Below are 25206 nucleotides of genomic sequence, written 5' to 3'. Positions count from 1 at the left end.
CCTTCTATTTCATTTTTTAAGTTGCAATTTTTGGCATGGTAGATCTTCTAGGGTTAATATCTCTTTGGTGAGCTACTTTCCCCCTCCCCTCTTCCTAATACCTTCATATATTATGCTTAACTAAAAAGTATTTGAGAATTTTTGGATAGACATATGAGACTATAATCTCAAATCTTTAATTTAAGGTTTTAATTAGATAATAATGGCAGCAGTTGATTGTTCTTGTTTGGTAAGAAGATTCTTCGTAAAAACCCGCGAACCGCGGCTAAACGCGTAGCGCGATGACAGAAGTTTGGGTTATTGTATATCTTGGAATTCTTAAAACCTGTTCTCCCCCCTCTCTTTTTCCTTCACCCTTTCTTAGCGTCATTCTTGTAATCTATAAGTTTTTATACAAAAGCGCCATTTTTTACCATTGGTCAATAACGGCCTCTCATTGGCTAATTTTTTTTGTTACGTCATAATCAGTCAGACACTGTTACTGTGTTCTTTTTTTAGGTACAGGGAAGGTTTTTAACTATTTTGGGAGAGCGTATCTCAACCCTCCTAATTTAAAATCCCCCCCCCCCCCCAATTTTTTTAAATATTCCTTATTAAAACTCAAATTAAAAAGTAGAAGGGCAGTTGACTTATCCCCCTCCCACCTTAAGAACACCTAGAGGCTCTAGTGGGCGTTGCCCCTAGTCTTTCTTAAAATAAAAGCTATGTCGCATTTTTTTTTCAATTAGGTGTTTGATCACGAATTGCATATGGTAAACATATTTTTCTTATTTAATTGTTATCGTAATAAGATAAAAGTTATGCTTGAAACTTGTTTTAATAGCTATTATTATATATTGCATTTTTTGAAAAACGTGAAAATTGAGATCAATATTTGCGTAACTTTTATACTCATTTGCGTCATTTCTATTTTCGGAACTTTCTTACCCGTCATAGCGTAGCGCATCCGCTCGTTGTAAGGGGGGTGATAGATTAGAATCTCGGCCCGACACGGCGTCATTACTATTAACAATAAATTGATACATTGTTAATCAATCTTTCCTTGCAAAATGTTTACACAGATTTAATAGGATAACGAGGATGCTTGTGTTGATCCGGTGTTGGAGGAAATCACTGCAAAAATTAAAGAAGACGGATTTCAGGTGATTAAACAATAAAAACATTTGAAGTTTGTAGGAGTATTTAGTGTCACCATTACTCTGACTAATAACTTTTATATTGTCCGTTTCATGATGATTTGTTCAAAATCCTACTTTTGATCATTCCTCCTAAAAATTGTTTATGAAATTTTGTTTTAATGTCTTGAACTTTATCTCCATTATGTACAAAACTCTTTTCCAAAGTCGTCTTTTAATATATTTTTTTCCCATTTTATTTATTAGTGAAATATCTCTTTTATTATAGTTCTATATACGGTTCTTTACAGTGAAGCTTTTTAATAAGGTCCAGGGAAGGCTTAAAACTAAGTTAGGGAAGAGTTCATTCACCCTCCCAAGAGAAATCACCCCTGGAAAAATAACCCCTTTATTTTTTTTTGCTTTTAAAAAATCTATTATAATACTTTTAGTAAGTGTTGGGTTGACTTACCTCCCACCTGTCTTCCCTAAGGGGAGAGGGGGGAAGTTCTGACACATTTGCGTAAACCTGGTATATTATAGGCTTTATCTTTGGACTGAGAGGATATGTTATTAGGGATAAAATTATTCTTATATGATGAATTTCGCATGCATATTTTGTTTCATAAGCTGACTTCTAACTCTTCAAAAAAAAATTTTTTTCATTTTTACCTGTAGAGACCACCTGGAGGCCTATCCAAAAAATCTTAAAATTTGGGAAAATTTATTATATAAGAATGATTTTATCCCTAATAACCTATCCTCTCAGTCCAAAGATAAAGCCTATATACCAGGTTTACGCAAATGTGTCAGAACTTCCCCCCCCCCCCCCTTAGTCCAAGACGTCTCAGTGTCGTAGCCCCTAGTACTTTATAAATCTTTAAAAAAGCGTGTAAACATTTTCTTTATGTAGTACAACATTTTTCGAGAACTTGGAGGTGCTCTAACTCTGAGGTATAGTAAAAAATTTTGATGTAAAGTGCTGATTTTATTAATAGAGAAGTTACTCTTTAACGCACTTTGTCATTCCGTAATGCATTCCAGTGTATAACTTACTTTGCTAATGCTCTGTTAGAAATTTGATTTCCTTGGCAATTATTTGATATAGAGTGTGATAATTTGCATCGGTTTAAGGTTGTTTAGACATTAGTAAGGCATTTGACAATGTTTATTCTATAATAAGATATATAAGATAATTCGTTTTTTCTATAATTCTTTATCTAAAAGCGGAAATGCATTTTAAGTTAATTAATTTTGACCAATAGGATAGGTGGATTTTAAACTACCTGCGCTCTAATTGGTTGAATGATGTACGCCATCCAATCAGAGCGCAGATTTTTTAAATCCACCAATCACAGATGCTAAAATTAATTAACTTAAATTGCATTTCCGCTTTTAAATAAAGAATTATAGAAAAAACGAATTTTATAAAAAATCCTCAAAATTTGATGCAGATTTCAAATCTCCCCCTAACTTTAAAATTCCGGAAAACTTATATATCTTATTCTATAATTTGACTCGGCGCGTCCATTCGTACGGTTTTAAAAACGCTAAACATTATTTGCAATACAAACTAAGGAAATATTCCATTCATTTATTACACATAGAATATTTTGATATTTTTCTGTAATTATAGGTACTGTATTAAAGTTGATTGTTGTATGTATCATATTTATATGTATATTGTTGAGGTGCGCTGTTTATAATGATTTTCCTTGTTTTCTTAGCTCCATTGTTCTTGGCTTAGTATTGCTGCTGCTCACCTTTCTACTCATCAACGAAGTTATGAAAAGGTTCAATATACCATTTTTAGTAGCGAAGCTACTCTATAATTCACTTTGTCTGTCCGTCAGTCAGTCAGTAACGCTATGGGGGAAACGTGATTTTCTCGGCTCCTTTAGAGATAGACAGCTAATATTTTTAGTGAAGATTACTATGACATATGCGCATCCAAACTGTACATTGTTTTGTCCGTCTGTCTATTAATTGGGGTGCTAGATCGAATCCTAGATTTTTACGTTTTTGCAACTTTCTCAATTCCTGTTCAAGATGAATGGCTGGAATTTTCAGGGATTAGATAAATTTAAATTCTTCTTATATCCATCAACTTTTATTAAGATGCCTTTATTGGTTGGGGTGCTAGATCGATTCCTAGATTTTTAGGATTTCTTGATTTTTTTATCCCTATACAAGAAAGACAGCTGAAATTTTTAGGGATTGAATGAGTTTAAACTCTACATATTTCCATCAAGTTTTATTACGATACCCTTATTGGTTGGGGTGCTAGATCAATTCCTAGTTTTTAAAGTCTTTGTAATTTTCTTATCTCCTGTTCAAGATAAACAGGTGGAATTTAATTTAGTGATTCAAATAGTCATTATTCTACATATTTTGATCAAGTTTTATAAAGACTTTTATTGTATTTAATGAGATAATGTTGCTATTATCATATTCAAAATAAATACAATAATAACCTTTAAAATATTTAAACACTAGTCTCTTATTGGACATAAAATGACATCCAATAAGAAACAGGAATAAAAATATGGGAAAGAAAATTATTTTTTTTTCAAAATTAATTCTAGGCATATTGGAATAATAAATATAGGGGAAAGAAAATTATTTTTTTTCAAATTTATTTCTCTTCATACTGGAATAAATATTATTTTTTTTAAATTTTACTATCAACCAATAAGATATAGGCATGTTATCATAAAAATTTAGAAAACAATAATTTTTATTCCAACATTATCAAAATTAAAGGAATTGACAAAGAAATAATAATTTTTTCCAAACTTTTACTACCTCATGCCTATTTCTTATTGGTCAACATCAGAATTTAAAAAGAATAAAAAAATTTCCAACATTTTCATAATTATAAAGTCTCACGTATTGAAAAAGGAATTTAAAAAAAAAATAATTTTTATTCCAAAATTTACTACATCATGCCTATTTCTTATTGGTTGACACCAGGATTTAAAAAAAATAATATTTTTTCCAACATTTTCATAATTATACAATTTCATATTTTAAAGAAAGGAATTGATAAAAAAAATTTTACTCCAAACTTTTACTACATCATGCCTATTTCTTATTGGTTGACACCAGGATTTAAAAAAAAAATAATATTTTTTCCAACATTTTCATGATTATACAATTTCATATTTTAAAGAAAGGAATTGATAAAAAAAATTTTATTCCAAACTTTTACTACATCATGCCTATTTCTTATTGGTTGACACCAGAATTTAAAAAAAAATAATATTTTTTCCAACATTTTCATAATTATACAATTTCATATTTTAAAGAAAGGAATTGATAAAAAAAATTTTATTCCAAACTTTTACTACATCATGCTTATTTCTTGGTTGACATCAGGATTGTTAAAAAAATAATATTTTTTCCAACATTACACAATTAGGAAATTTCTTATTTTGAACAAGGAATTTATACAAAAGAAATAATTTCTATTCCTAACTTTTTCTATATTATGCCTATTTCTTATTGGTTGATTCTAGGATTAAAAGAACATAGTATTCCAACATTAAAAAAAAGATGCAGCTAAATTATTTTGGGTATATTTTTTGTTACAGACAAAGCCCAAGCTTTTTCTGAGGGGGGAGACCCCCCTCAACCCCCCCCTTCCCCTGAGGGGGGAAACCCCCCTCGACCCCCCCCCTGACGCTCACAGAATCTTTTAAAACATTACACTTAAAACTAACAAAAGTTTAAACATTCAGGAAAACTCGAGTTATAGAGTAGGTTTGCCAAACAAAAATTTTATAAATACACAAATAAATTAAATTTACATTTATTTTAGGGTAAACATTTAACAAAATAGATATAAAATAACAAGTTGATTTCTTCATGTGTAATTTTGCAAGCAGACACCAAAATCGTTGCCACATCTCCAAGTGACTTTTACATAACCAATAACAAGCAGAATGGAAGGAAGCTAATTCTCCTAAAATATAACAATTATTTTGATAGGTTGGTAATAAAATCTATTTGTCTTTCTATTAAAGCATTAATCTTTGCAATTTTAAAATCACAAGTTTAATATTTATAGGACAATTATAACATGTCTAAGTTTGTTAATATTGATGTACTTACCAACAGAAAGTCCGTCAGGCAGACACACGGACAGACAGACTTACGGACACAGATTTACAAACAGACAGATGTGGATAAACAGTTGAAGTGACATACAGACGAATGAACAAACGGGCATTAATTATAGAGAAGCTAGATTTAACAAAACTTACCATGCAAACTCTCGCAGCAAAAAATGGTAGATTCAAGTTTTCTGACAAGCCTAAAATATTTTATATAATTATATTTCTTATAAAAATATTGATAATAATAGCTGCGCCCCCAAGCTTCCATGTACAAAGAATGGACAGAAAAAAATGGCCTAAAACCATCCCAGGACCTATGTAAAGCTAAACTGAAAAAAAAACCATTCGGACCAGTAATTTCTGAGATCATAAGTATCAGACAAAAAACATTAATACTTTATGTAATAGTTCAAGACATTAATAAAGCTTCCCTGAAAATTACAATTTAATCGAACAAGCATTTTTTTTAGATAATTAGCTTCAGGCAAAAAAAACAATGTACTTTATATAATAAAATAACACTGAACAAAATACCTACGTTTTATCTGACATAACCTCCGCCTTAATTAATGTTCAAATGATTACTAAGTTAGAAAATATTGTCGTACATTATATTAAAGAACTTTATAGGTCAGCTGAATCTTAGTTTCCGATTTTGTATGTGTCACCGTCATCCTATCTAAATATTTACTACTAGTTTAAAAAGCTTCAAACTTCTAAAAAAAATCAAAATTTAGTTTTCACAACTATTTTTACGTTTTATTAAATGGAGTTCCAATTAAAAAAAGGGAGGACTTATACTATGGGTAGGGGGGGGGGGCGTTGGGGATTAATAGAAAAACTATTATACCCCCCCCCCCCCCCTTTTCCTTTCAGCTTTTCCCTTTGACTGGATTAGCTGATAATAGCTTTTGCAATAGGGTTATCTGTCGTACAACTTTGGAAATCAGGGAACAAACAGGTAATCAATTTTTAGTTGATCATTTTATTTTCAGAAAAAAGGGGTAAATATAAAGATTTCAAATAATTAGCTAAAATGAAAAATTAAGTTATTTTTATAAAACAGAAAAATTTCATTGTTACAAAAAGGAAGGTATAAAAAATATATTTTTGAAGAAAATATTTATCTTTTGAAGAGAGAGAGGGGAAGAGATAGAAATAGCATGTGAGTGAGAGAGAAAAAAAGAATTAGATGAAGTGGGGGGGGGGGGGTAAATATATAAGTGAAAGAAGAGAGAATGAGATGGGGTATGGGGAGGGAGGGGAAAAGGAAACAGACAGAAAGAGAGAGAGGAGAGGGAAAGAAAGGCACAGAGAACCAATGAACGTACAGTATAATTACCCTTGTAATATGTATTATTTCAGTTTTGAGTTTTTAAGACAGAGTTTTAAATCCAACAAACCCAAGTATCGTATTTTAATAATATTGTTAATACAATAAAGGTCATTTAAAATCATTTCATCAATATTAAGGTCAAGTGACAAAAATTTTAATTTCCACCTACTTCGCCCCCACAGGGGGGGCAACAGTAGACGGACAATTCAAATTTTTGATCACATGACCAAATTGTTGAAATAATTTTAAAATCCTTTATCGCATTCACAATATTACGAAAATATGATAAATAACTATTATTGTATTTAATGAGATAATGTTGCTATTATCATATTCAAAATAAATACAATAATAACCTTTAAAATATTTAAACACTAGTCTCTTATTGGACATAAAATGACATCCAATAAGAAACAGGAATAAAAATATGGGAAAGAAAATTATTTTTTTTTCAAAATTAATTCTAGGCATATTGGAATAATAAATATAGGGGAAAGAAAATTATTTTTTTTCAAATTTATTTCTCTTCATACTGGAATAAATATTATTTTTTTTAAATTTTACTATCAACCAATAAGATATAGGCATGTTATCATAAAAATTTAGAAAACAATAATTTTTATTCCAACATTATCAAAATTAAAGGAATTGACAAAGAAATAATAATTTTTTCCAAACTTTTACTACCTCATGCCTATTTCTTATTGGTCAACATCAGAATTTAAAAAGAATAAAAAAATTTCCAACATTTTCATAATTATAAAGTCTCACGTATTGAAAAAGGAATTTAAAAAAAAAATAATTTTTATTCCAAAATTTACTACATCATGCCTATTTCTTATTGGTTGACACCAGGATTTAAAAAAAATAATATTTTTTCCAACATTTTCATAATTATACAATTTCATATTTTAAAGAAAGGAATTGATAAAAAAAATTTTACTCCAAACTTTTACTACATCATGCCTATTTCTTATTGGTTGACACCAGGATTTAAAAAAAAAATAATATTTTTTCCAACATTTTCATGATTATACAATTTCATATTTTAAAGAAAGGAACTGATAAAAAAATTTTTATTCCAAACTTTTACTACATCATGCCTATTTCTTATTGGTTGACACCAGAATTTAAAAAAAAATAATATTTTTTCCAACATTTTCATAATTATACAATTTCATATTTTAAAGAAAGGAATTGATAAAAAAAATTTTATTCCAAACTTTTACTACATCATGCTTATTTCTTGGTTGACATCAGGATTGTTAAAAAAATAATATTTTTTCCAACATTACACAATTAGGAAATTTCTTATTTTGAACAAGGAATTTATACAAAAGAAATAATTTCTATTCCTAACTTTTTCTATATTATGCCTATTTCTTATTGGTTGATTCTAGGATTAAAAGAACATAGTATTCCAACATTAAAAAAAAGATGCAGCTAAATTATTTTGGGTATATTTTTTGTTACAGACAAAGCCCAAGCTTTTTCTGAGGGGGGAGACCCCCCTCAACCCCCCCCTTCCCCTGAGGGGGGAAACCCCCCTCGACCCCCCCCCCTGACGCTCACAGAATCTTTTAAAACATTACACTTAAAACTAACAAAAGTTTAAACATTCAGGAAAACTCGAGTTATAGAGTAGGTTTGCCAAACAAAAATTTTATAAATACACAAATAAATTAAATTTACATTTATTTTAGGGTAAACATTTAACAAAATAGATATAAAATAACAAGTTGATTTCTTCATGTGTAATTTTGCAAGCAGACACCAAAATCGTTGCCACATCTCCAAGTGACTTTTACATAACCAATAACAAGCAGAATGGAAGGAAGCTAATTCTCCTAAAATATAACAATTATTTTGATAGGTTGGTAATAAAATCTATTTGTCTTTCTATTAAAGCATTAATCTTTGCAATTTTAAAATCACAAGTTTAATATTTATAGGACAATTATAACATGTCTAAGTTTGTTAATATTGATGTACTTACCAACAGAAAGTCCGTCAGGCAGACACACGGACAGACAGACTTACGGACACAGATTTACAAACAGACAGATGTGGATAAACAGTTGAAGTGACATACAGACGAATGAACAAACGGGCATTAATTATAGAGAAGCTAGATTTAACAAAACTTACCATGCAAACTCTCGCAGCAAAAAATGGTAGATTCAAGTTTTCTGACAAGCCTAAAATATTTTATATAATTATATTTCTTATAAAAATATTGATAATAATAGCTGCGCCCCCAAGCTTCCATGTACAAAGAATGGACAGAAAAAAATGGCCTAAAACCATCCCAGGACCTATGTAAAGCTAAACTGAAAAAAAAACCATTCGGACCAGTAATTTCTGAGATCATAAGTATCAGACAAAAAACATTAATACTTTATGTAATAGTTCAAGACATTAATAAAGCTTCCCTGAAAATTACAATTTAATCAAACAAGCATTTTTTTTAGATAATTAGCTTCAGGCAAAAAAAACAATGTACTTTATATAATAAAATAACACTGAACAAAATACCTACGTTTTATCTGACATAACCTCCGCCTTAATTAATGTTCAAATGATTACTAAGTTAGAAAATATTGTCGTACATTATATTAAAGAACTTTATAGGTCAGCTGAATCTTAGTTTCCGATTTTGTATGTGTCACCGTCATCCTATCTAAATATTTACTACTAGTTTAAAAAGCTTCAAACTTCTAAAAAAAATCAAAATTTAGTTTTCACAACTATTTTTACGTTTTATTAAATGGAGTTCCAATTAAAAAAAGGGAGGACTTATACTATGGGTAGGGGGGGGGGGCGTTGGGGATTAATAGAAAAACTATTATACCCCCCCCCCCCCTTTTCCTTTCAGCTTTTCCCTTTGACTGGATTAGCTGATAATAGCTTTTGCAATAGGATTATCTGTCGTACAACTTTGGAAATCAGGGAACAAACGGGTAATCAATTTTTAGTTGATCATTTTATTTTCAGAAAAAAGGGGTAAATATAAAGATTTCAAATAATTAGCTAAAATGAAAAATTAAGTTATTTTTATAAAACAGAAAAATTTCATTGTTACAAAAAGGAAGGTATAAAAAATATATTTTTGAAGAAAATATTTATCTTTTGAAGAGAGAGAGGGGAAGAGATAGAAATAGCATGTGAGTGAGAGAGAAAAAAAGAATTAGATGAAGTGGGGGGGGGGGTAAATATATAAGTGAAAGAAGAGAGAATGAGATGGGGTATGGGGAGGGAGGGGAAAAGGAAACAGACAGAAAGAGAGAGAGGAGAGGGAAAGAAAGGCACAGAGAACCAATGAACGTACAGTATAATTACCCTTGTAATATGTATTATTTCAGTTTTGAGTTTTTAAGACAGAGTTTTAAATCCAACAAACCCAAGTATCGTATTTTAATAATATTGTTAATACAATAAAGGTCATTTAAAATCATTTCATCAATATTAAGGTCAAGTGACAAAAATTTTAATTTCCACCTACTTCGCCCCCACAGGGGGGGCAACAGTAGACGGACAATTCAAATTTTTGATCACATGACCAAATTGTTGAAATAATTTTAAAATCCTTTATCGCATTCACAATATTACGAAAATATGATAAATAACTATTATTGTATTTAATGAGATAATGTTGCTATTATCATATTCAAAATAAATACAATAATAACCTTTAAAATATTTAAACACTAGTCTCTTATTGGACATAAAATGACATCCAATAAGAAACAGGAATAAAAATATGGGAAAGAAAATTATTTTTTTTTCAAAATTAATTCTAGGCATATTGGAATAATAAATATAGGGGAAAGAAAATTATTTTTTTTTCAAATTTATTTCTCTTCATACTGGAATAAATATTATTTTTTTTAAATTTTACTATCAACCAATAAGATATAGGCATGTTATCATAAAAATTTAGAAAACAATAATTTTTATTCCAACATTATCAAAATTAAAGGAATTGACAAAGAAATAATAATTTTTTCCAAACTTTTACTACCTCATGCCTATTTCTTATTGGTCAACATCAGAATTTAAAAAGAATAAAAAAATTTCCAACATTTTCATAATTATAAAGTCTCACGTATTGAAAAAGGAATTTAAAAAAAAAATAATTTTTATTCCAAAATTTACTACATCATGCCTATTTCTTATTGGTTGACACCAGGATTTAAAAAAAATAATATTTTTTCCAACATTTTCATAATTATACAATTTCATATTTTAAAGAAAGGAATTGATAAAAAAAAATTTACTCCAAACTTTTACTACATCATGCCTATTTCTTATTGGTTGACACCAGGATTTAAAAAAAAAATAATATTTTTTCCAACATTTTCATGATTATACAATTTCATATTTTAAAGAAAGGAACTGATAAAAAAAATTTTATTCCAAACTTTTACTACATCATGCCTATTTCTTATTGGTTGACACCAGAATTTAAAAAATTTTAATTTCCACCTACTTCGCCCCCACAGGGGGGGCAACAGTAGACGGACAATTCAAATTTTTGATCACATGACCAAATTGTTGAAATAATTTTAAAATCCTTTATCGCATTCACAATATTACGAAAATATGATAAATAACTATTAACATCTTAATTCGAACTCAAGATCTCTTTATAATTAAATTGAAAAAAAATTTGGATTGCATAATTAAAATGAATGTGTGTATATTCTTCATGGTAGTGTTTATTGTAGGTATATTTAGTAAGTTATTTTTACATTTCTTCAGTTGTATTACTGATATATCTATAATACAAAGATGTCTGTCCGTCTGTCTGTCCGTCCGTCCGTCTGAAGCTTAAGATATCGGTAACCACTGAACCGAACGGATTCTACTCTTCAGGGAATATACCTACTGGTCCTGTGGTTGTTTTAGACTATTTTTTGGGGGGTGGAACACCCCCAACCCCCCAAAAAACAAAAAAAAATCCCCCCCCCCATTTTTTTTTGTAGGAGATATCCTACATGTCTGTTTGTAGGTTAAGATCTTGCTAACCGCTTGACACCCCCAACCTCCCCAAAAACAAAAAAATCCCCTCCCCCTCATTTTTTTTGTAGGAGATATCCTTGGTCCTTTTTATTTTTTTTTACGAATTTCACCTTAACTTTTTATGATCACCTTTTGGGGCAAAGCCCCTAGAGGCTATTAGCGAAACCGCTAGTAGGTATACAATATAAAAACAGAATGCATGTCTGTTTGTAGGTTAAGATCTGGCTAACCGCTTGACCCACATAGTTTCCCTTTATACCTAGTGAAGCTTAAAAATATTCAAAAGATATTCTGGAAAAAATCACTACCCAAAAAAATTCAGGAAAGGGTCGACTTACATCCTGGTCCCCTTCCTTTAAGTGCCACTAGAATTCTGTAGGGGCGTAGCCACTAGTATATAATAAATTTTCAAGTTGTGTGCAGTGTATGTGTAATGTAACGGTCCAGGAAGATCCAATAAATGGCTGCAACAGTAAGTTCTCAATCACAATAATGGGAGGAATCCTTACCTCGCTATTTGGTCAAAGAAAATATTTTTAACAGTCTAGAGTGATATGAAATAAATCATAGATTAAAAGATGGATACAATAGTCCTGTTAATTAACATCTTTGTTTGACTCAGGTGCGGTTACCACCCGCTGCTCTGGTATATACCTTGCTGTACATGTTACTCAGAGGATGAAGTCGTCTATATCACTGATCCAGAATACTCCAGTGATGAAGACCATGCGGATGGTAAGTTGGCGTGTGCTTAGTTTTCTATAGTGCCCTAGAAAAATGGGGATATATCAGAACGTCAGAAAATACCCTATACCCCATCTCTTTCTTTGGGGTTTCCCTCCTCCTTCCCTTTTTCTTTCAATTTACTGTGACCTCAATAGAATGTGTAGGCCAAAAGCGGTGACATCTATTCCCATTTTCCTAGAGCACTAAACACAGCTATGGCATGTGCCAAGAGACTTTTCAGGGGGTTCGAACCTAATATAGATAAAAAAAAGGGGGTGGGGGGCTAGGTGGAGGGGTGGAGAGATCTTTAATGTTAACTTTATGTCAATTCATTGAGATGGGTACATGGCAGTCTTACTAACTAAGAAAATTACAGACACTTTGTTTTTGTACAAAATTGTTCTATAACTCATGTGAATATGACAAAGTCATACCAACCTACTGTTTTGATCACAGTTTTTTTTTGTCAAAACACACTTGAATTTTTAAGGGATAAGACGTTAAATAGGTTATTGCACTGGCGTATAAAGTTTTGCTATCAATTATACTCCTACATTTTGACAATATTTCATCTGTTTAATATAAAAAAAATATATCGTATAAAGTCTGTAAGTTTTTTATATGTTCGATCATGTATATAGCTATAACTCTGTGAAAAATGCATACAAAACAAATCTTTTTCGACCTAAGATACTAAAATAGCTTATATACAAGCCTTAGTAATCAGTTTAAAAATATCTTTCTATTTCATAGAAAATTATTGAAAATACTAAAAATATGCAAAAATATAGGACGCTTAACTAAATAGCTTGACTAATTGTCATATTACTATATTAAATACTAAAAAAATAAAAAATTCTGGTGCTGCAACCTTAATTTATGGGCAGCAACAGAAAGTTTTTTTTTGGGAGGGGGGAATTTTCATTTTTGGGGGGGTTGGGGGTGTCTCGACCCACAAGAATATAGCTTAAAACCTCAACAGGACCAATAGGTTTATACCCTAAAGAGTAGAATCCGATCGGTTCAGTGGTTACCGAGATGTTAAGGGACGGACAGACAGACAGACGGACGGAGAGACAGACTACAGACAGACAGACATCATTCTACTTTGTATCATTGATACAAATTACTTTACTTATTATTGTCAAACTTGTCAATGTTTCAGAATCTCCCAATCCGCTAAGAAAGTCCAAGAAATCACATTCAGGTTAATTTTCATAAAAAAATATTTTTTACAAATGATGAACATCAATATGAGCAACAAAGATCTATTTATATTTTATTTAAAACTATAGAGTCATTGGAAAATAAAACATTTCTCGATAACTTGTTAGGCTGATTATGGTCAAACGGATTCATGCAACGCCTTAATTAAAATCATGTGAGCCGGAACAAAAAAAACCTTTAAGTAATCTATATATTACTTGTTGATTTGCCCTTATCCTTTAGGATGGGTGGTGGGATATCAGGAAAATAGCCTTAAACCATCCATTAATCTTAAGATACAAAAAAATTACTATTTTATAGGGAGCCAACAGCTAGAGAAAAGGCTCACCTATATTATTTTTATCATATTAGCCTATGCTGAACGATACTGTTCTCGAAGGTTTTATCACTGACGTTAGGCAGGGGCAAAACAGGAGTGTCAACACTCCTTTCCATTTTTTCACCCCTTAATAAGTTACCACCCTCCTGTGTAAGCCACTAATGGAATATAATGATGTAAGTTGGAAGTATGTCTGTTTAGCCAGCTAGCTGTGATCACCAGATAGAAATACATTTTTGTTGTATTATGAAGTTAATCCTGATGAAATTGTTTATTCTTTTCAGGGTCGATCTCTAATGTTATCAGCAAAGAAAATGGATCACCAACTTCTGCCAAATAGACGTTTAAACAGATCATATTTATATTTTATACGAAGACCTACCTATTTTTTGTGATTGTCCAATTTTCAATCCATTAAAATTAACGAGTGTGTAAATACTAAATTGTATTTTTGGTAGACAATAGCCTTACCCGTTATTAATTTGATTTAAATTTGTATTTTCAATTCAGTCTGAAACCGCAAATAACGCAGCAATAACATAGAATCAACTTACTTAGAAATAAAGGGGTTTGTGCTTCACTAGGCACTTTCAGGGAAACACAAGAAATTAATAATAGATAATCGATTAATAAAATGGATGGAGATTTCTAAATTCATTTAAAACAACCATCTTTGCGCTTATACTATTCTATTGCTTATGTACCTATAATGTTTAGAAAATTTTTTGATGTGATTATTTGATAACTATTTTGTTTGTATTTTCTATGTAAATTTTATTAATGGTTTAGATATAAAAATGGCTGCTCCAAATGCAGAAGTATGTGCTTGTTTGGTAAATATAAAATTCAATTTGACCATGGATGGATAGCTTAAAATTACATTTTTTTTATACATTAAAAATTATTTATTTTAAAATATAACAAGGATGGCAACGTCCATAAAAGCGAAGCCATGAAATGGTAGGACAAGCGAACATTAAAACTTTTAGGGTTTAAGTACTTGATTATACAGAAAGAATTCATTATAGTTCTAAAATGATTTTTGTTTCAATCTTTCATGAGAAATGTATTTAGGAGAGAGAAGTTTGCGCCAGACAGCTGATTGATAAAATTAACCAAAGGATTGAGCAACAAAATATATCGGTGAGTATCAGTGGCGCACTTTTTGATTATCTATAATACAAAGTAGAATGATGTCTGTCTGTCCGTCCGTCCGTCTGTCCCTTCAGATCTCGGTAACCACTGAACCGATTTGATTCTACTCTTTAGGGTATATACCTATTGGTCCTGTGGTGGCTTTAAGCTATTTTCTTAGGTGGTGAGACACACCCAACCCCCAAAAAATCCTTCAACCCCCTTTTTTTTAGGTAGGCGCTGTAGTGCTTGTGCTTGTGCTGCCCATAAATTATGGGCAGCACCAGAATTTTTTTTCTTCTAAATTACCTCATGGGGCAAAGCCCCTAGAGGTTAGGGGCGAAGCCACTAGTAGTTATAAAAAGAAAGAAGAAAAACAAAAGGCAATATTTTCAAAGTGCAATTCATCATGGGAGGGTGGTGATATCCACCACCATCAGGGTAGGCATACAAAAAACCCACCCAAAAAAAACCACCCAGGGTTTTTTTAAAAACCAATTGAAAAAAAACCAAGGTTTTGGGGTTTTTTGAAAAAACATTGAAATTTCACGTTAAAATTTACAAATTAAACCTCTATTTACTCAAAGACTAGGATCTAATAACATTTTAAAGCAAATCTTACCTAAAAAACGTAAAAAAATATGAAGTAATTATATAAATGATGCTCTACTTATTGTTCAAATGTTTATGAAATTAATTTCTCTCAAAACTTAATTTCAGAAAACGCTTTGCTACTTAATTGATGATATATAAATTGCAGGGGTGTATATTCTACATGGGATCCCCTGCTCAGGGGGGGGGGGGGGGTGAAATAAAAAATAAGTGGTGTGAGGGAAAAAACTGTAAAAATTAAGAAAACTGAAAACATTTCTTCCATTTCCCCACCCTCCTTGGTTAAAAAACAAAAAAAATGTGTGGTAGGAGGGATAAAATAAATAAAATATAGAGTTCTTTAAATATTTTTCCATTTTCCCCCCTTCTTGGTGAGGAAAAACTAGGGGGGAAAAAAATATAAAAATTTGTAGCAGGGGAAAAAAAATTAATCTTGTGCAGAATATACACCCCTGTAAATTGTGTAAATTACATAATCATAATTGATTTTTTAAACTAAAACATTACAATTTATGAAAGGAAATAGTTACAGTGGCGTGCAGAGGGTTTTATTAAGGGGATGTAAAAAGTGGAAGACCTTAATAATTTCTGGGAGGGGGGGGGGGGGGGGGGTGTTGACAGCTTAAGAATATAGGAGGAGGTTCCATGTTTTGAAGCTTTTAACCTCCTCTCCCCCTTAATAGAATATTTTGTGCACTATTGCTAATAAGGGTCCACCATAAACCATTAAAACTCATTCCTGGACCAATGGGTAGCTTTACTAAAAAGGAGAACTATGTCGGTTCAGCAGTTTACAAGATTATTAATCTGATATTAATTAAAAGACATTTACGAATTATTTGTTCTTTAGAGTGAGATATGGAAAGAGCTTTTACTCCCTTTAGCAATAAGGTAATTCTTATTAAAATCTAGGCTTTAGTTTTCTATAATTAGGGTTGGTCAGTATCAGTTAGCTGTTTTCGTAAATTGGAATTGTCCTATCGATTTCAAACTGTGTATGTATGTAATGTATGTATAGCAATTCCTGTAGCAATTTTAGATACGATTTAGGAAGCGTAGTAACTCTAAAATCATTACCAGAAAGTCCGTATGTCCATTAAACATGTTGATTTAACTTTTTGACAACAAATGATTGCTTGATATAATTTTAGTCATGATGTTTCCAAGGACAACAAGGTACAAAATTACAAGCAAGACATTTCTCAAATTAAGTCCTTAAAATAAAAATATGTCCTTTTACTGTATCTTGTAATTACGCAATTTTGTAACAAATTTATATACAGTTTTTGTTTGGACTTGCCAATTAGCGTTCTGCTTATTAAGTTCTGAGCTCTAGAAGAGTTATCGTTCATTTTTCCTTACTTCTGATTTTAGAGCTTCGCTTTTATGGATGCTGTCATCCTTGTATTATGTTATGTGAATTTGTAATTGTTTTTAACTTTTAAATTTATGGACTTAGCCAGGGAAGGGAGGGTCAGGGACATTGGTCTGTTTATTTTGCTGAGTTTTATATTTATGCTCTTATTTTTGTTGGCTTAAACATATTTAAGACTTATATATTGAATGGGTTTTTCAAGCTTTCCAATTGAAAATTTAGGTCTACTAAAGATGAATATTTTGTTATTGTAATATTATTTTATCATCCATTGTCTTGTCCCTTAATATTTATTCCTGGTATTAGCATAGTTAAAAAAATAGTATAATTGAAATATACATATTTTTGTGTTTAAGCGGAGTTGCTTTGTTGATCCTGCTTATAATAGTTCTGTACCTGGCTATTAATGAAATAATGAAGAGATGTGGATATAATCCTTTATGTTGGTATGTAACTATTGGTCAGGCTTTAATTTATTATATCATATTTACTCCATCAATAATTTAAACTATCTATTAGTATAATAAGCCTCCCTACTTTAGAAGCCTAGCTATCCTACAATTAACTTTGTCTACCCATCAGACAGTCAGTCAATCAGTTCGCAATGCAATGGTTAATTACTTTACTAAATTTCTATTTGTAATAGAGAGCTGGAAATCCTTGTGAAGATTTGCATTTACAATGATCATTTACTGTATGACTTTTCTGTCTGTTGCTTGTTCTTGTTATCTTTTAGCTTACCTCATACGGGCGGGGATGCTGTCCTTGACACTCAAACGCCAGGTCCAATAACCCAGGATAACCAAGGGGAGCCAAATGTCTCCAATTTTGTCCAAACAACCGGGTTATTAGGTTAAGTAACACCCATCAGACAACCAACTCTTTGATTGCACGACCTTTGTCTGAGAAGTCCTAACTGTACATGAGTTGCGCCTACTCTAACTATTAATGTCGCGCAGAAACAATCTTTTACGTCTTTAGTTTAGTAAAGCAAACATTCAAACCTATCACCTCTCTGACGACGACGAGCGGATGCGCTTTGTGTTGAGCAACTGTTGCGGGTGTATCTTTTAGCTTTGTTACTTATGGATGTTGCGATCCTTGTTGTTTCAGGTATTTGCCTGGCTGCAAGAAGTGCTATACTGATGATGAACTTATCTATCTTACTGATCAAGAGGAATCAGACAATGAAGGTAATGTATGTAGGTTCAAAACTTCCCCTACAATCATTTTTTTGAGGGGAGTACACACATACATCCTGAGTGAGCTAATTACCTTCCCATATTAATATTTAACTTCCTAGCGAATTTTAGCTAATCATTTAATTGATGGGCATGCTAAACACTCCTCTATAAATTCTCAGAGTTAAGTAGCACAAATGATTATTGATTAGTTTTCAGTCCTGTTCTATAACTTATTGGTCTCGAAAAAGTTTTAAGTGTTCATTCAAATCTGTCAAAAAAATTACATAAATTTTGAAGATTTTTGACAAAATATTTCGCCAGTAGTCATAGAAATTAATGATTGATAACTGCAGGATTATGTACTTAGGGGTTTGATGCTTTCACCTTAGGAATTAGAAACAAATTTTCAAAAATGCTTCAGAGTAGATCGAGAAGCATTTAATAAATGAAAATTTTTTATGTTCAATTGAGGATTTTCCTTTTTTTGTTTCATGGTACTATTATGCAAGATTTGCGTGATTAAAATGGCATTCTTGATTTGTTTTTTTGCCAATTTTGAAATTATTTGTAACAATGAGAAAACACTCGGAGAAGAATAAACCAATACAATTTAGACTGATCGTTAAATATAGATTTTTCCAAATAATTATTTATAAATTTCTAATTTTTAGTCTTTAAAGTAAGAATAAGCCCTGATACCACATTAATAAAAGAAAATAATTTTTTTGTATCATTTTAAATATTCTTGTTCTACCTATTTATTTATTTAAAATTTTATAAAAAAAATATATATATTAAAATATGTTATAAATTGATATTTTTTAGATGAAAAAGGATCGAGGAGTTTGACCTACAGAAAGAGAAGTTTATCTTCATGAATAAGTCAATATAAAAAATAATAATTTGTCTAAATATGTAAAAAATTCTTTGTTGCAGCTTGTCATATATTTGGTCTTCAAAATTGTAAAATTAGTGCAGTATTTTATATGCCATTTAATGTATGATTTTAGCAGTAGGGAAACATGAGTCAAAATTTTAGATTTTTGTAAAAAATATTATTTTATTTTTTTTGTACAACCCCTCCCTAATTACGCCATTGTTTACATTTTTAACTCGAGTCAAATATAAGATTAGGCTCAGAACGCTGTTTTCTTTTTTAATTAAAGAAAATGTATCTTTTTCGACAATTTTTTTTCTAAAAAAAAAGATTAATTTATAAGTAAATTTAATTGCAAAAGCATTTTGCGCATAAATAATATTTAGAAGGCTTTTAGTTATGTAAAATATTGATTAATCATTTTTGTTATTGATTGATTGCGGATGTGTAGTGCTCGGGCTGGACAACTTTGGGTCTTCTTTCTTCCACCAAACATTCAGCGGGGAAATTTGGGGAATCCAGGGTTTTTGTTGCTAGCGAGTTTTTGCGGCAAAAGAATTTCTTTTCTGTGTCGAAAGTCAATATATTTCTTAAGATTAAAAATTATAAGAATAAAATTGTATTCTTAATAAAGTTGCGAAAAGTTTTGTGTAATAATATTTTAAGTTTTATTTAAAAAAAATAGTTTAGATGCTTTACTTCTTCAAAAAAACGACGACTTCAATAAATTTTAATTTAAGGAAAAATTATTGATAATTTGCTTTGCAAAGAAATGTAAATATTAACCCTTGCTTTTAATATATCACATCAGTGGGGGGTGAAGGGGGTATTTACCCCATTCAAACAATGAAAAGAGAGAGGGGGAAAGAGACGTCTGGACAAAGAGAAGGGGGAACAATGGGGGAAGGTATAAATGGGAGGGGTGAATAATTCTACCTGTGGGGAAAGCTATCTCCGCCAAAATTCGGCCTCCCTGTCAACCCACTCAACTACGCGGCACAATTTTAGCTTCGGAGGGGGATAATAAAAGCTTTGTAGCATTATTTCTATATTATTTTGCCAAAAAATGACCTAATTAAATGTGAACTCGATGATATGTGATGCATTTTATGTTACTTATGTGTTTTTTGATTATTTGATGTGAATTTTCAGTGATTTTTGTGGTTAATTTTCGTTTTTTACGTAGATTTCAAATATGACCGATACACCAAATTTTTAATCTCTGAAAAATGGAAATAATGTGAAAAAATACCATAAAAACATTAAAAGTGAAGAAAAACTATTAAAATATTGTGATAAAAATGGATAGTGGTAAAAGCTTCAGCCGCCAAACAAGTTTTGGATCAGACCAAGTTATTCTGTATCATGAGGCTCTAAATCCCCGGTCAGATTTCGGACAACTAGAAAAACTTCTAACAAATTTAGATGACAAAGAAAAAGAAAGTTTAAAAGATCTGAAAAAGTATTTGTTACAGAAAGAAGGTGCTTGGCTATTGGATCTGCAAATGTTAGGTAAGTAAAGGCTCGCGTACCTGGCTTAATCTATGACCGGCCATTGTAAACAAAACCGGTTTTTAAGAATTTGTTTGTGTTTTTTCTAACTATATTCAAAATTTAATGTTTCTAGTACCTAAAACTATACCTATAGAGATATTAAGTTTATATTAAAAATAAATTGTAGAATTTCATTTATTACGCATTATGTTTATTGCATGATCTTTTGTTTAAATTATTTGTCTTTATATTTACTTATTTTTTAAATATTCGCAATATATATAAAGAAACTAATAGCTTCTAAACAACATATAGATATTTCTTATTTAATATCGTGGATGTTCAAGTTATGCATTACTTTCATATACTTTTAGAAAGTTTTATTTTCAAATTCATGTACGCAGGTATAATGTTAAGGGGTTTTAAGATTCAATTTTTAATTACTTAAAATACTGTCCTATTTTAATAAAATAATTTTCTAAATGAAAAGTGTATCTTAATTATATTGTGTGACAATTATACTGCATGTCTACAATGTTGACGTGCGATAAAATCATCAAATTAAAATTGTTCCTAGTAACGATTATCTCCCAAAAATATTTGAACTTTAAAGGTTGCTAGCGGCCAAACGGCTGAACGTACATTTCATGCCCGCACACCGTTTAAGGCGGCATAAGATGGCCCATACTCTGGAATAGCCAAAATTCAAGTATGCACAGGGGAAGCTTTAGTGAAGAAAAGCGCTTAAAAACAGTCTTTGTCTCTTATCTGCACTGCGAGATAACTTTGCATTCTTGAGTACCTTTTACTGACAATTCCAGATATTTTGTAGGCTTTCTTTTGTCGGATAAAATTTTGTGCGATCATATTATATACGTTTAATCGTTTGGTCGTTAGCAGCCTTAAAAGTTGATAGATTTTTGGTCCGGATATAAATGTTACCATTTCACCGTGAACTGCACTTGTTTGTTGTTTTATTGTTTATTGAAAAAATGGAATGTATTCAATAATGGTCTTCAAATGCGTATTGATTAGTGGCAAGATTTTGTTCTAAATACTTTTTATAATATTTATGTATAGTTTGTAACATAGCATTTATTATTTAGATTTTGTGTCTGGCCTTTTAGAGCACCGTAGTTTAAACCCGGATATTCGGGTTAAGATGTTACGGCTATTAGCTGCCGGGGCCGCTAGACAAGATTTCTCTTCCTTCTTACAAATGGACAGGGAAGGGGTGAATAAATACAAATTTTAAGAGAAATATGTTATAAGATAATTTTGGCTTCAATATATTTGGGGTTTGAGTAATAAATGAATAAACACAATTTCCTCCTCTCCCTAATGTTCTAAAGTCACCTTACATTGAATATATTTAAGAAAAGGGGCGGGAACATGTAAAGGTGAAAACTAAGATTATGCTTTATTTTTATAATACTCATATCTATGCTCCTGGTTACTACTGTCCTTTTTTCCCTCTGCATTATTAAATAATATGCTGACTCCATTCTTAAAGAAAATTTATTCATGTTTTTGTTAAGTATTGTTATTGCCTCATCTTGAAGATATTAAGTAATGATTTATTATTCACCCTGAAACTAAAATAGGAAAAACCGATCCCTTATGAAATTTGCCAATCTTTTTGATGAGTTGTCTGTGGAAGAACAGAAAGGGGTCGCCTTATTTTTATGCAATGCCTTTTCCAGTGGGAAGGGTAGCGAATGGGTTATGTATGGTTCTACTTGGAAGCTTAATGATGATACTGAAACGAGCAATGTAAGGATTGCTTCTAAAGTTGCAGGTAATAGTTGGTATTAGGTATTAAGACTTAAAAATCATTTATTGGAAAATGTCTTGTGTTATAGGTATACATATGCCTCGTCCGTAAGTGCTTTTGGGTGCACACATCTCTACATAATAATTCTAGTTGATTGCCCTTTTGTCATTTAAACTTTCATTGAACACGAACTATAATTATCTAAATATTATTAAACTGTTTAAGAATTAACTGATTTTTTTCTCTCGCTCGAATTTTTGTTATCTTACCTGATGCCGTACTACTTTTAAACATAATACATAGTCCCTGGTCAAGTAAGATTGTTAGGTTGTTAATATTATAATAATTAAATGGTTTAGGTTATTCTATGGTGAGCTACACCCCAAGCCTACAGGAGTATGGCAGTGCGTTAATCTACAACATAGCTCTGAAAGAAACCAAAGCTTTGCTTGTGCCAAAAAATAAATACACAGAAGAAGATTTACCATCAGTTCAGCTGGATTATAGCACTGTTACTAATGAGGAAGGGATGATAAAATAGAATTTTCTTAGTTTTATACAACTAACCGTATAAACTTTTAGATTACAAATACAGAAATATTGATAAAAAATGCCAATTTAGGCAGTTTTTTTTTGTTGAAAACCTCTTGTATTTATTGATTACAACTATAGTTAATTTTTAGTTCTGTTTTATTGATCATTATTGGCTGTAGGATATTATGAACTCTACTGATACAAGTGCTACTCAGTTTGTTACTTTAAAGGTAAGAGTTTTTTTATTTAATGAAAAGTTACAAAAAAATGTAGTATAAGCTTGTTCTTAAACTATTATGTTTCACTGACGTCTTACTGTGGGCTTAATCTATTAGGAATTTCATATTTTATAATCTATTAATAAGACTATTCTTAAAAGCCATATTGTCCCTGTGGTATGGTATATTTTAGCTCTAAGTATGTCTTTTAAAGGCTTGCGGGACCCTGCTTTTTCAAGAAGCCTTGTGATATACTCTCTATCGAATAATAAATACAAATGTTTATAAGCACAATTATAAAGGTTTACAACGACGTTGCAGCTGAATTGAGTATGGCTATCCTTAAGTACATTAAGAAAACTAAAAATCCACCTGAAGAGATTCTTTATAGGTAAAAAAATACATTAATAGTGTCGCAGCTACTACATAATTAGGGTATACATGTATGTCATATGGTTAGAGGTTCGATATTTTATTTTTCCACCCTTCTTGTAATTAGTTTATTTTAATTCAAAATAGCTCATCAACAATAACATATCGTTATTAAAGCGAAATTTTTACAAATCTTGAAATCTTTTTTAAAAAAGTACCTATCCTACTTCTAAAAGAACATTTTTAGATATTGTGTAAATTTTTTAACATTTGCCAGGTGTGTCCGTAGTTTGGTGAAATTTTCGCATGTAATACCCACAGATCTGTTGTCATGTATTGCTATGGTTCAGGTTAGTCGGAAGATTTTTATTCTAAAAAAGAGAAAAAATTAACCAAAATATGCCCCAGAACAATATTAAACTTCCCTAAAAAAATTATAAAATTATTATACTGTATTAAACTTAGGTTGACCTGGACGAACTGGTAAAAGGACAGTCTGGCAGGATAGACACGGAAATGTCCACTCTTAGGTCCAAGTTAGTCAGTGCCAAGGAGTAGGTAGGGAACTTTTATTTGGATGAAAGGTACATTTGTCATAAATCATGTGTTTTCACTTCCGCATAGTATTATTAAATCCACAATCTGCAGTGACAAATTCTTTCAGTTTTTTAAGACATTCTTTCAGTTTTATGAGACATTATAAAACTGAAAGAAATTTAGAGATGTTTCAATATGATAGTAATTTAGTAAAGCAAAGGGAAAGGGATTGTTTGTATTGTTGCTATTGTGCTACTAATTTTTGTGTGCGGAAGTGAAAATACACCGTCATATATTTTGACTTATCTAGTGATCTGGGGAAAAACATAGTGCCAAATTTTATTTAACAAAAATGAATGTTTTTGAACCTAACTTTCGACTTTTTAAGAATACATGCTTTGTCCATAGTTTATTTTAACTTATGGTTTTATAGACAATTATCCACGGATAGGATTATAAAAAAATGTATAGGAATAATTCTATGATTTTTTATTAATGTTTCTGTGAGTAATATAGGGTAGTGCGGGGTTAATGCGGTCATCGGGTCAATTCCGGTCAAACGACCAACTTTTTTAAAACCGTTTTTTACCGGTGTTCTAAACGTTTGCGAGAGATCTTCAGAAAAGCAAAATTGTAGTTTATTGCCTATACTTTCATTTCTTACTTCAGCAAATTTTTATCAGATCACTCCTTCTATGATTTTTTTGCCCTCAAAAAGTTGCAAAAAATTTGCAAAAAAAAAATTTCAAAATAGGCCATGTTCAATCTAAAATTGGGAAAAAATGGTAAGTCCTATCGACCCCCGGGTTTTTGTAAAATGAAAGATATGGCATTCATTTATCGTTTGCAATTGGAGGCGTTGTTCTAACTTGATTTTTTCATAATTTTTTTTTCGTCTAAAAAAAATGGTCTATTCCGGTCACTTTTTTTACTTTTTTTTTATTACTGTATTTATAACTGTATAATACCCTAATGTTTAATTTAGGTGATCTGGAAGCATAAACAACCTAAATGCATGACCAAAGCTTTAATCATTGCCTTGCCTGTTGTGTGATGTACATTAAATATTTGCCTGAAGATGTATCAGCTGCATTGGCTCATGTAAGAAGGGGTAATTCTATTAGAAAGACCGCTAGAAGATTTAAAATTCCATATAAAACCCTTGCATCTTTTTCGTATAAGAGGGTGTTCGCGATTTTAGCGCGGTTTTGATTTTTTATGTCAAATCGGCT

General features: G+C 30.9%; 3 protein-coding genes and 2 long non-coding RNA genes across 11 annotated transcripts; 3 read left to right on the top strand and 2 right to left on the bottom strand.

Moving 5' to 3' along the window:
• The first annotated feature begins 173 nt into the window (after positions 1 to 173).
• LOC145318990 (uncharacterized) lies at positions 174 to 14281 on the top strand. Its single transcript, XM_080160800.1, has 7 exons — positions 174 to 229; positions 1071 to 1142; positions 2029 to 2069; positions 2843 to 2908; positions 12214 to 12326; positions 13483 to 13524; positions 14148 to 14281. The coding sequence occupies exons 1-7, from the start codon at positions 203 to 205 to the stop codon at positions 14201 to 14203; spliced, it is 417 nt and encodes a 138-aa protein (XP_080016926.1). The 5' UTR covers positions 174 to 202; the 3' UTR covers positions 14204 to 14281.
• LOC145318993 (uncharacterized) lies at positions 4911 to 5838 on the bottom strand. The gene is made up of 3 exons (XR_013879631.1): positions 5772 to 5838; positions 5381 to 5430; positions 4911 to 5079 (listed from the first exon to the last, which is right to left on the bottom strand). It is a non-coding gene; the product is annotated as an uncharacterized LOC145318993 (long non-coding RNA).
• Positions 8248 to 9156, bottom strand: LOC145320272 (uncharacterized). The gene is made up of 3 exons (XR_013880141.1): positions 9109 to 9156; positions 8718 to 8767; positions 8248 to 8416 (listed from the first exon to the last, which is right to left on the bottom strand). It is a non-coding gene; the product is annotated as an uncharacterized LOC145320272 (long non-coding RNA).
• A 283-nt stretch (positions 14282 to 14564) lies between the features above and the next one.
• On the top strand, positions 14565 to 20232 carry LOC145318991 (uncharacterized). 2 transcript variants are annotated; one of them, XM_080160801.1, is made up of 6 exons: positions 14575 to 14696; positions 14938 to 15006; positions 16460 to 16500; positions 17341 to 17430; positions 18098 to 18177; positions 18994 to 20232. In XM_080160801.1, exons 1-6 carry the CDS (start codon positions 14661 to 14663, stop codon positions 19044 to 19046), a joined length of 369 nt encoding a protein of 122 aa, XP_080016927.1. In that variant the 5' UTR covers positions 14575 to 14660; the 3' UTR covers positions 19047 to 20232. The 2 variants fall into 2 exon arrangements, with proteins under 2 accessions (XP_080016928.1, XP_080016927.1); XM_080160802.1 differs by lacking the exon at positions 17341 to 17430 and having other exon boundaries at positions 14565 to 14696.
• LOC145318985 (uncharacterized) lies at positions 19441 to 24698 on the top strand. 6 transcript variants are annotated; one of them, XR_013879624.1, is made up of 9 exons: positions 19441 to 20557; positions 21646 to 21767; positions 22145 to 22337; positions 22673 to 22838; positions 23029 to 23077; positions 23368 to 23456; positions 23715 to 23787; positions 23903 to 24060; positions 24285 to 24697. XR_013879624.1 is itself a non-coding variant. In XM_080160792.1 (9 exons), the coding sequence occupies exons 1-8, from the start codon at positions 20347 to 20349 to the stop codon at positions 23993 to 23995; spliced, it is 996 nt and encodes a 331-aa protein (XP_080016918.1). In that variant the 5' UTR covers positions 19441 to 20346; the 3' UTR covers positions 24285 to 24698. The 6 variants fall into 6 exon arrangements, 4 of the variants coding, with proteins under 4 accessions (XP_080016918.1, XP_080016917.1, XP_080016916.1 ...); XR_013879623.1 differs by having other exon boundaries at positions 24250 to 24697; XM_080160792.1 differs by having other exon boundaries at positions 23903 to 23995; positions 24285 to 24698.
• The last annotated feature ends 508 nt before the right edge of the window (positions 24699 to 25206 follow it).

This window comes from Acartia tonsa, chromosome 5 (assembly GCF_053477335.1).
Source record: "Acartia tonsa isolate MP-2025a chromosome 5, ASM5347733v1, whole genome shotgun sequence".
NCBI classification, from domain to species: domain Eukaryota; kingdom Metazoa; phylum Arthropoda; class Copepoda; order Calanoida; family Acartiidae; genus Acartia; species Acartia tonsa.
Note: the sequence above shows the minus strand (reverse complement) of the source record. Positions and strands in the feature narration are given on the sequence as shown.

Excerpts from the sequence above, each read along its gene's own strand:
- LOC145318991 (XM_080160801.1), top strand. The coding sequence starts at position 14,661 with ATGGCTGCTCCAAATGCAGAAGTATGTGCTTGTTTG. Across the intron at positions 14,697-14,937 it reads CAGAAGTATGTGCTTGTTTG|GAGAGAGAAGTTTGCGCCAG; the intron begins GTAAATATAAAA and ends AAATGTATTTAG. Across the intron at positions 16,501-17,340 it reads TTACTCCCTTTAGCAATAAG|CGGAGTTGCTTTGTTGATCC; the intron begins GTAATTCTTATT and ends TTTGTGTTTAAG.
- LOC145318985 (XM_080160792.1), top strand. The coding sequence starts at position 20,347 with ATGGATAGTGGTAAAAGCTTCAGCCGCCAAACAAGTTTTGGATCAGAC. Across the intron at positions 22,839-23,028 it reads AGCACTGTTACTAATGAGGA|TATTATGAACTCTACTGATA; the intron begins AGGGATGATAAA and ends TTGGCTGTAGGA. Across the intron at positions 23,078-23,367 it reads CTCAGTTTGTTACTTTAAAG|GTTTACAACGACGTTGCAGC; the intron begins GTAAGAGTTTTT and ends ACAATTATAAAG.
- LOC145318990 (XM_080160800.1), top strand. The coding sequence starts at position 203 with ATGGCAGCAGTTGATTGTTCTTGTTTG. Across the intron at positions 2,909-12,213 it reads ATCAACGAAGTTATGAAAAG|GTGCGGTTACCACCCGCTGC; the intron begins GTTCAATATACC and ends TGTTTGACTCAG. Across the intron at positions 13,525-14,147 it reads GTCCAAGAAATCACATTCAG|GGTCGATCTCTAATGTTATC; the intron begins GTTAATTTTCAT and ends TATTCTTTTCAG.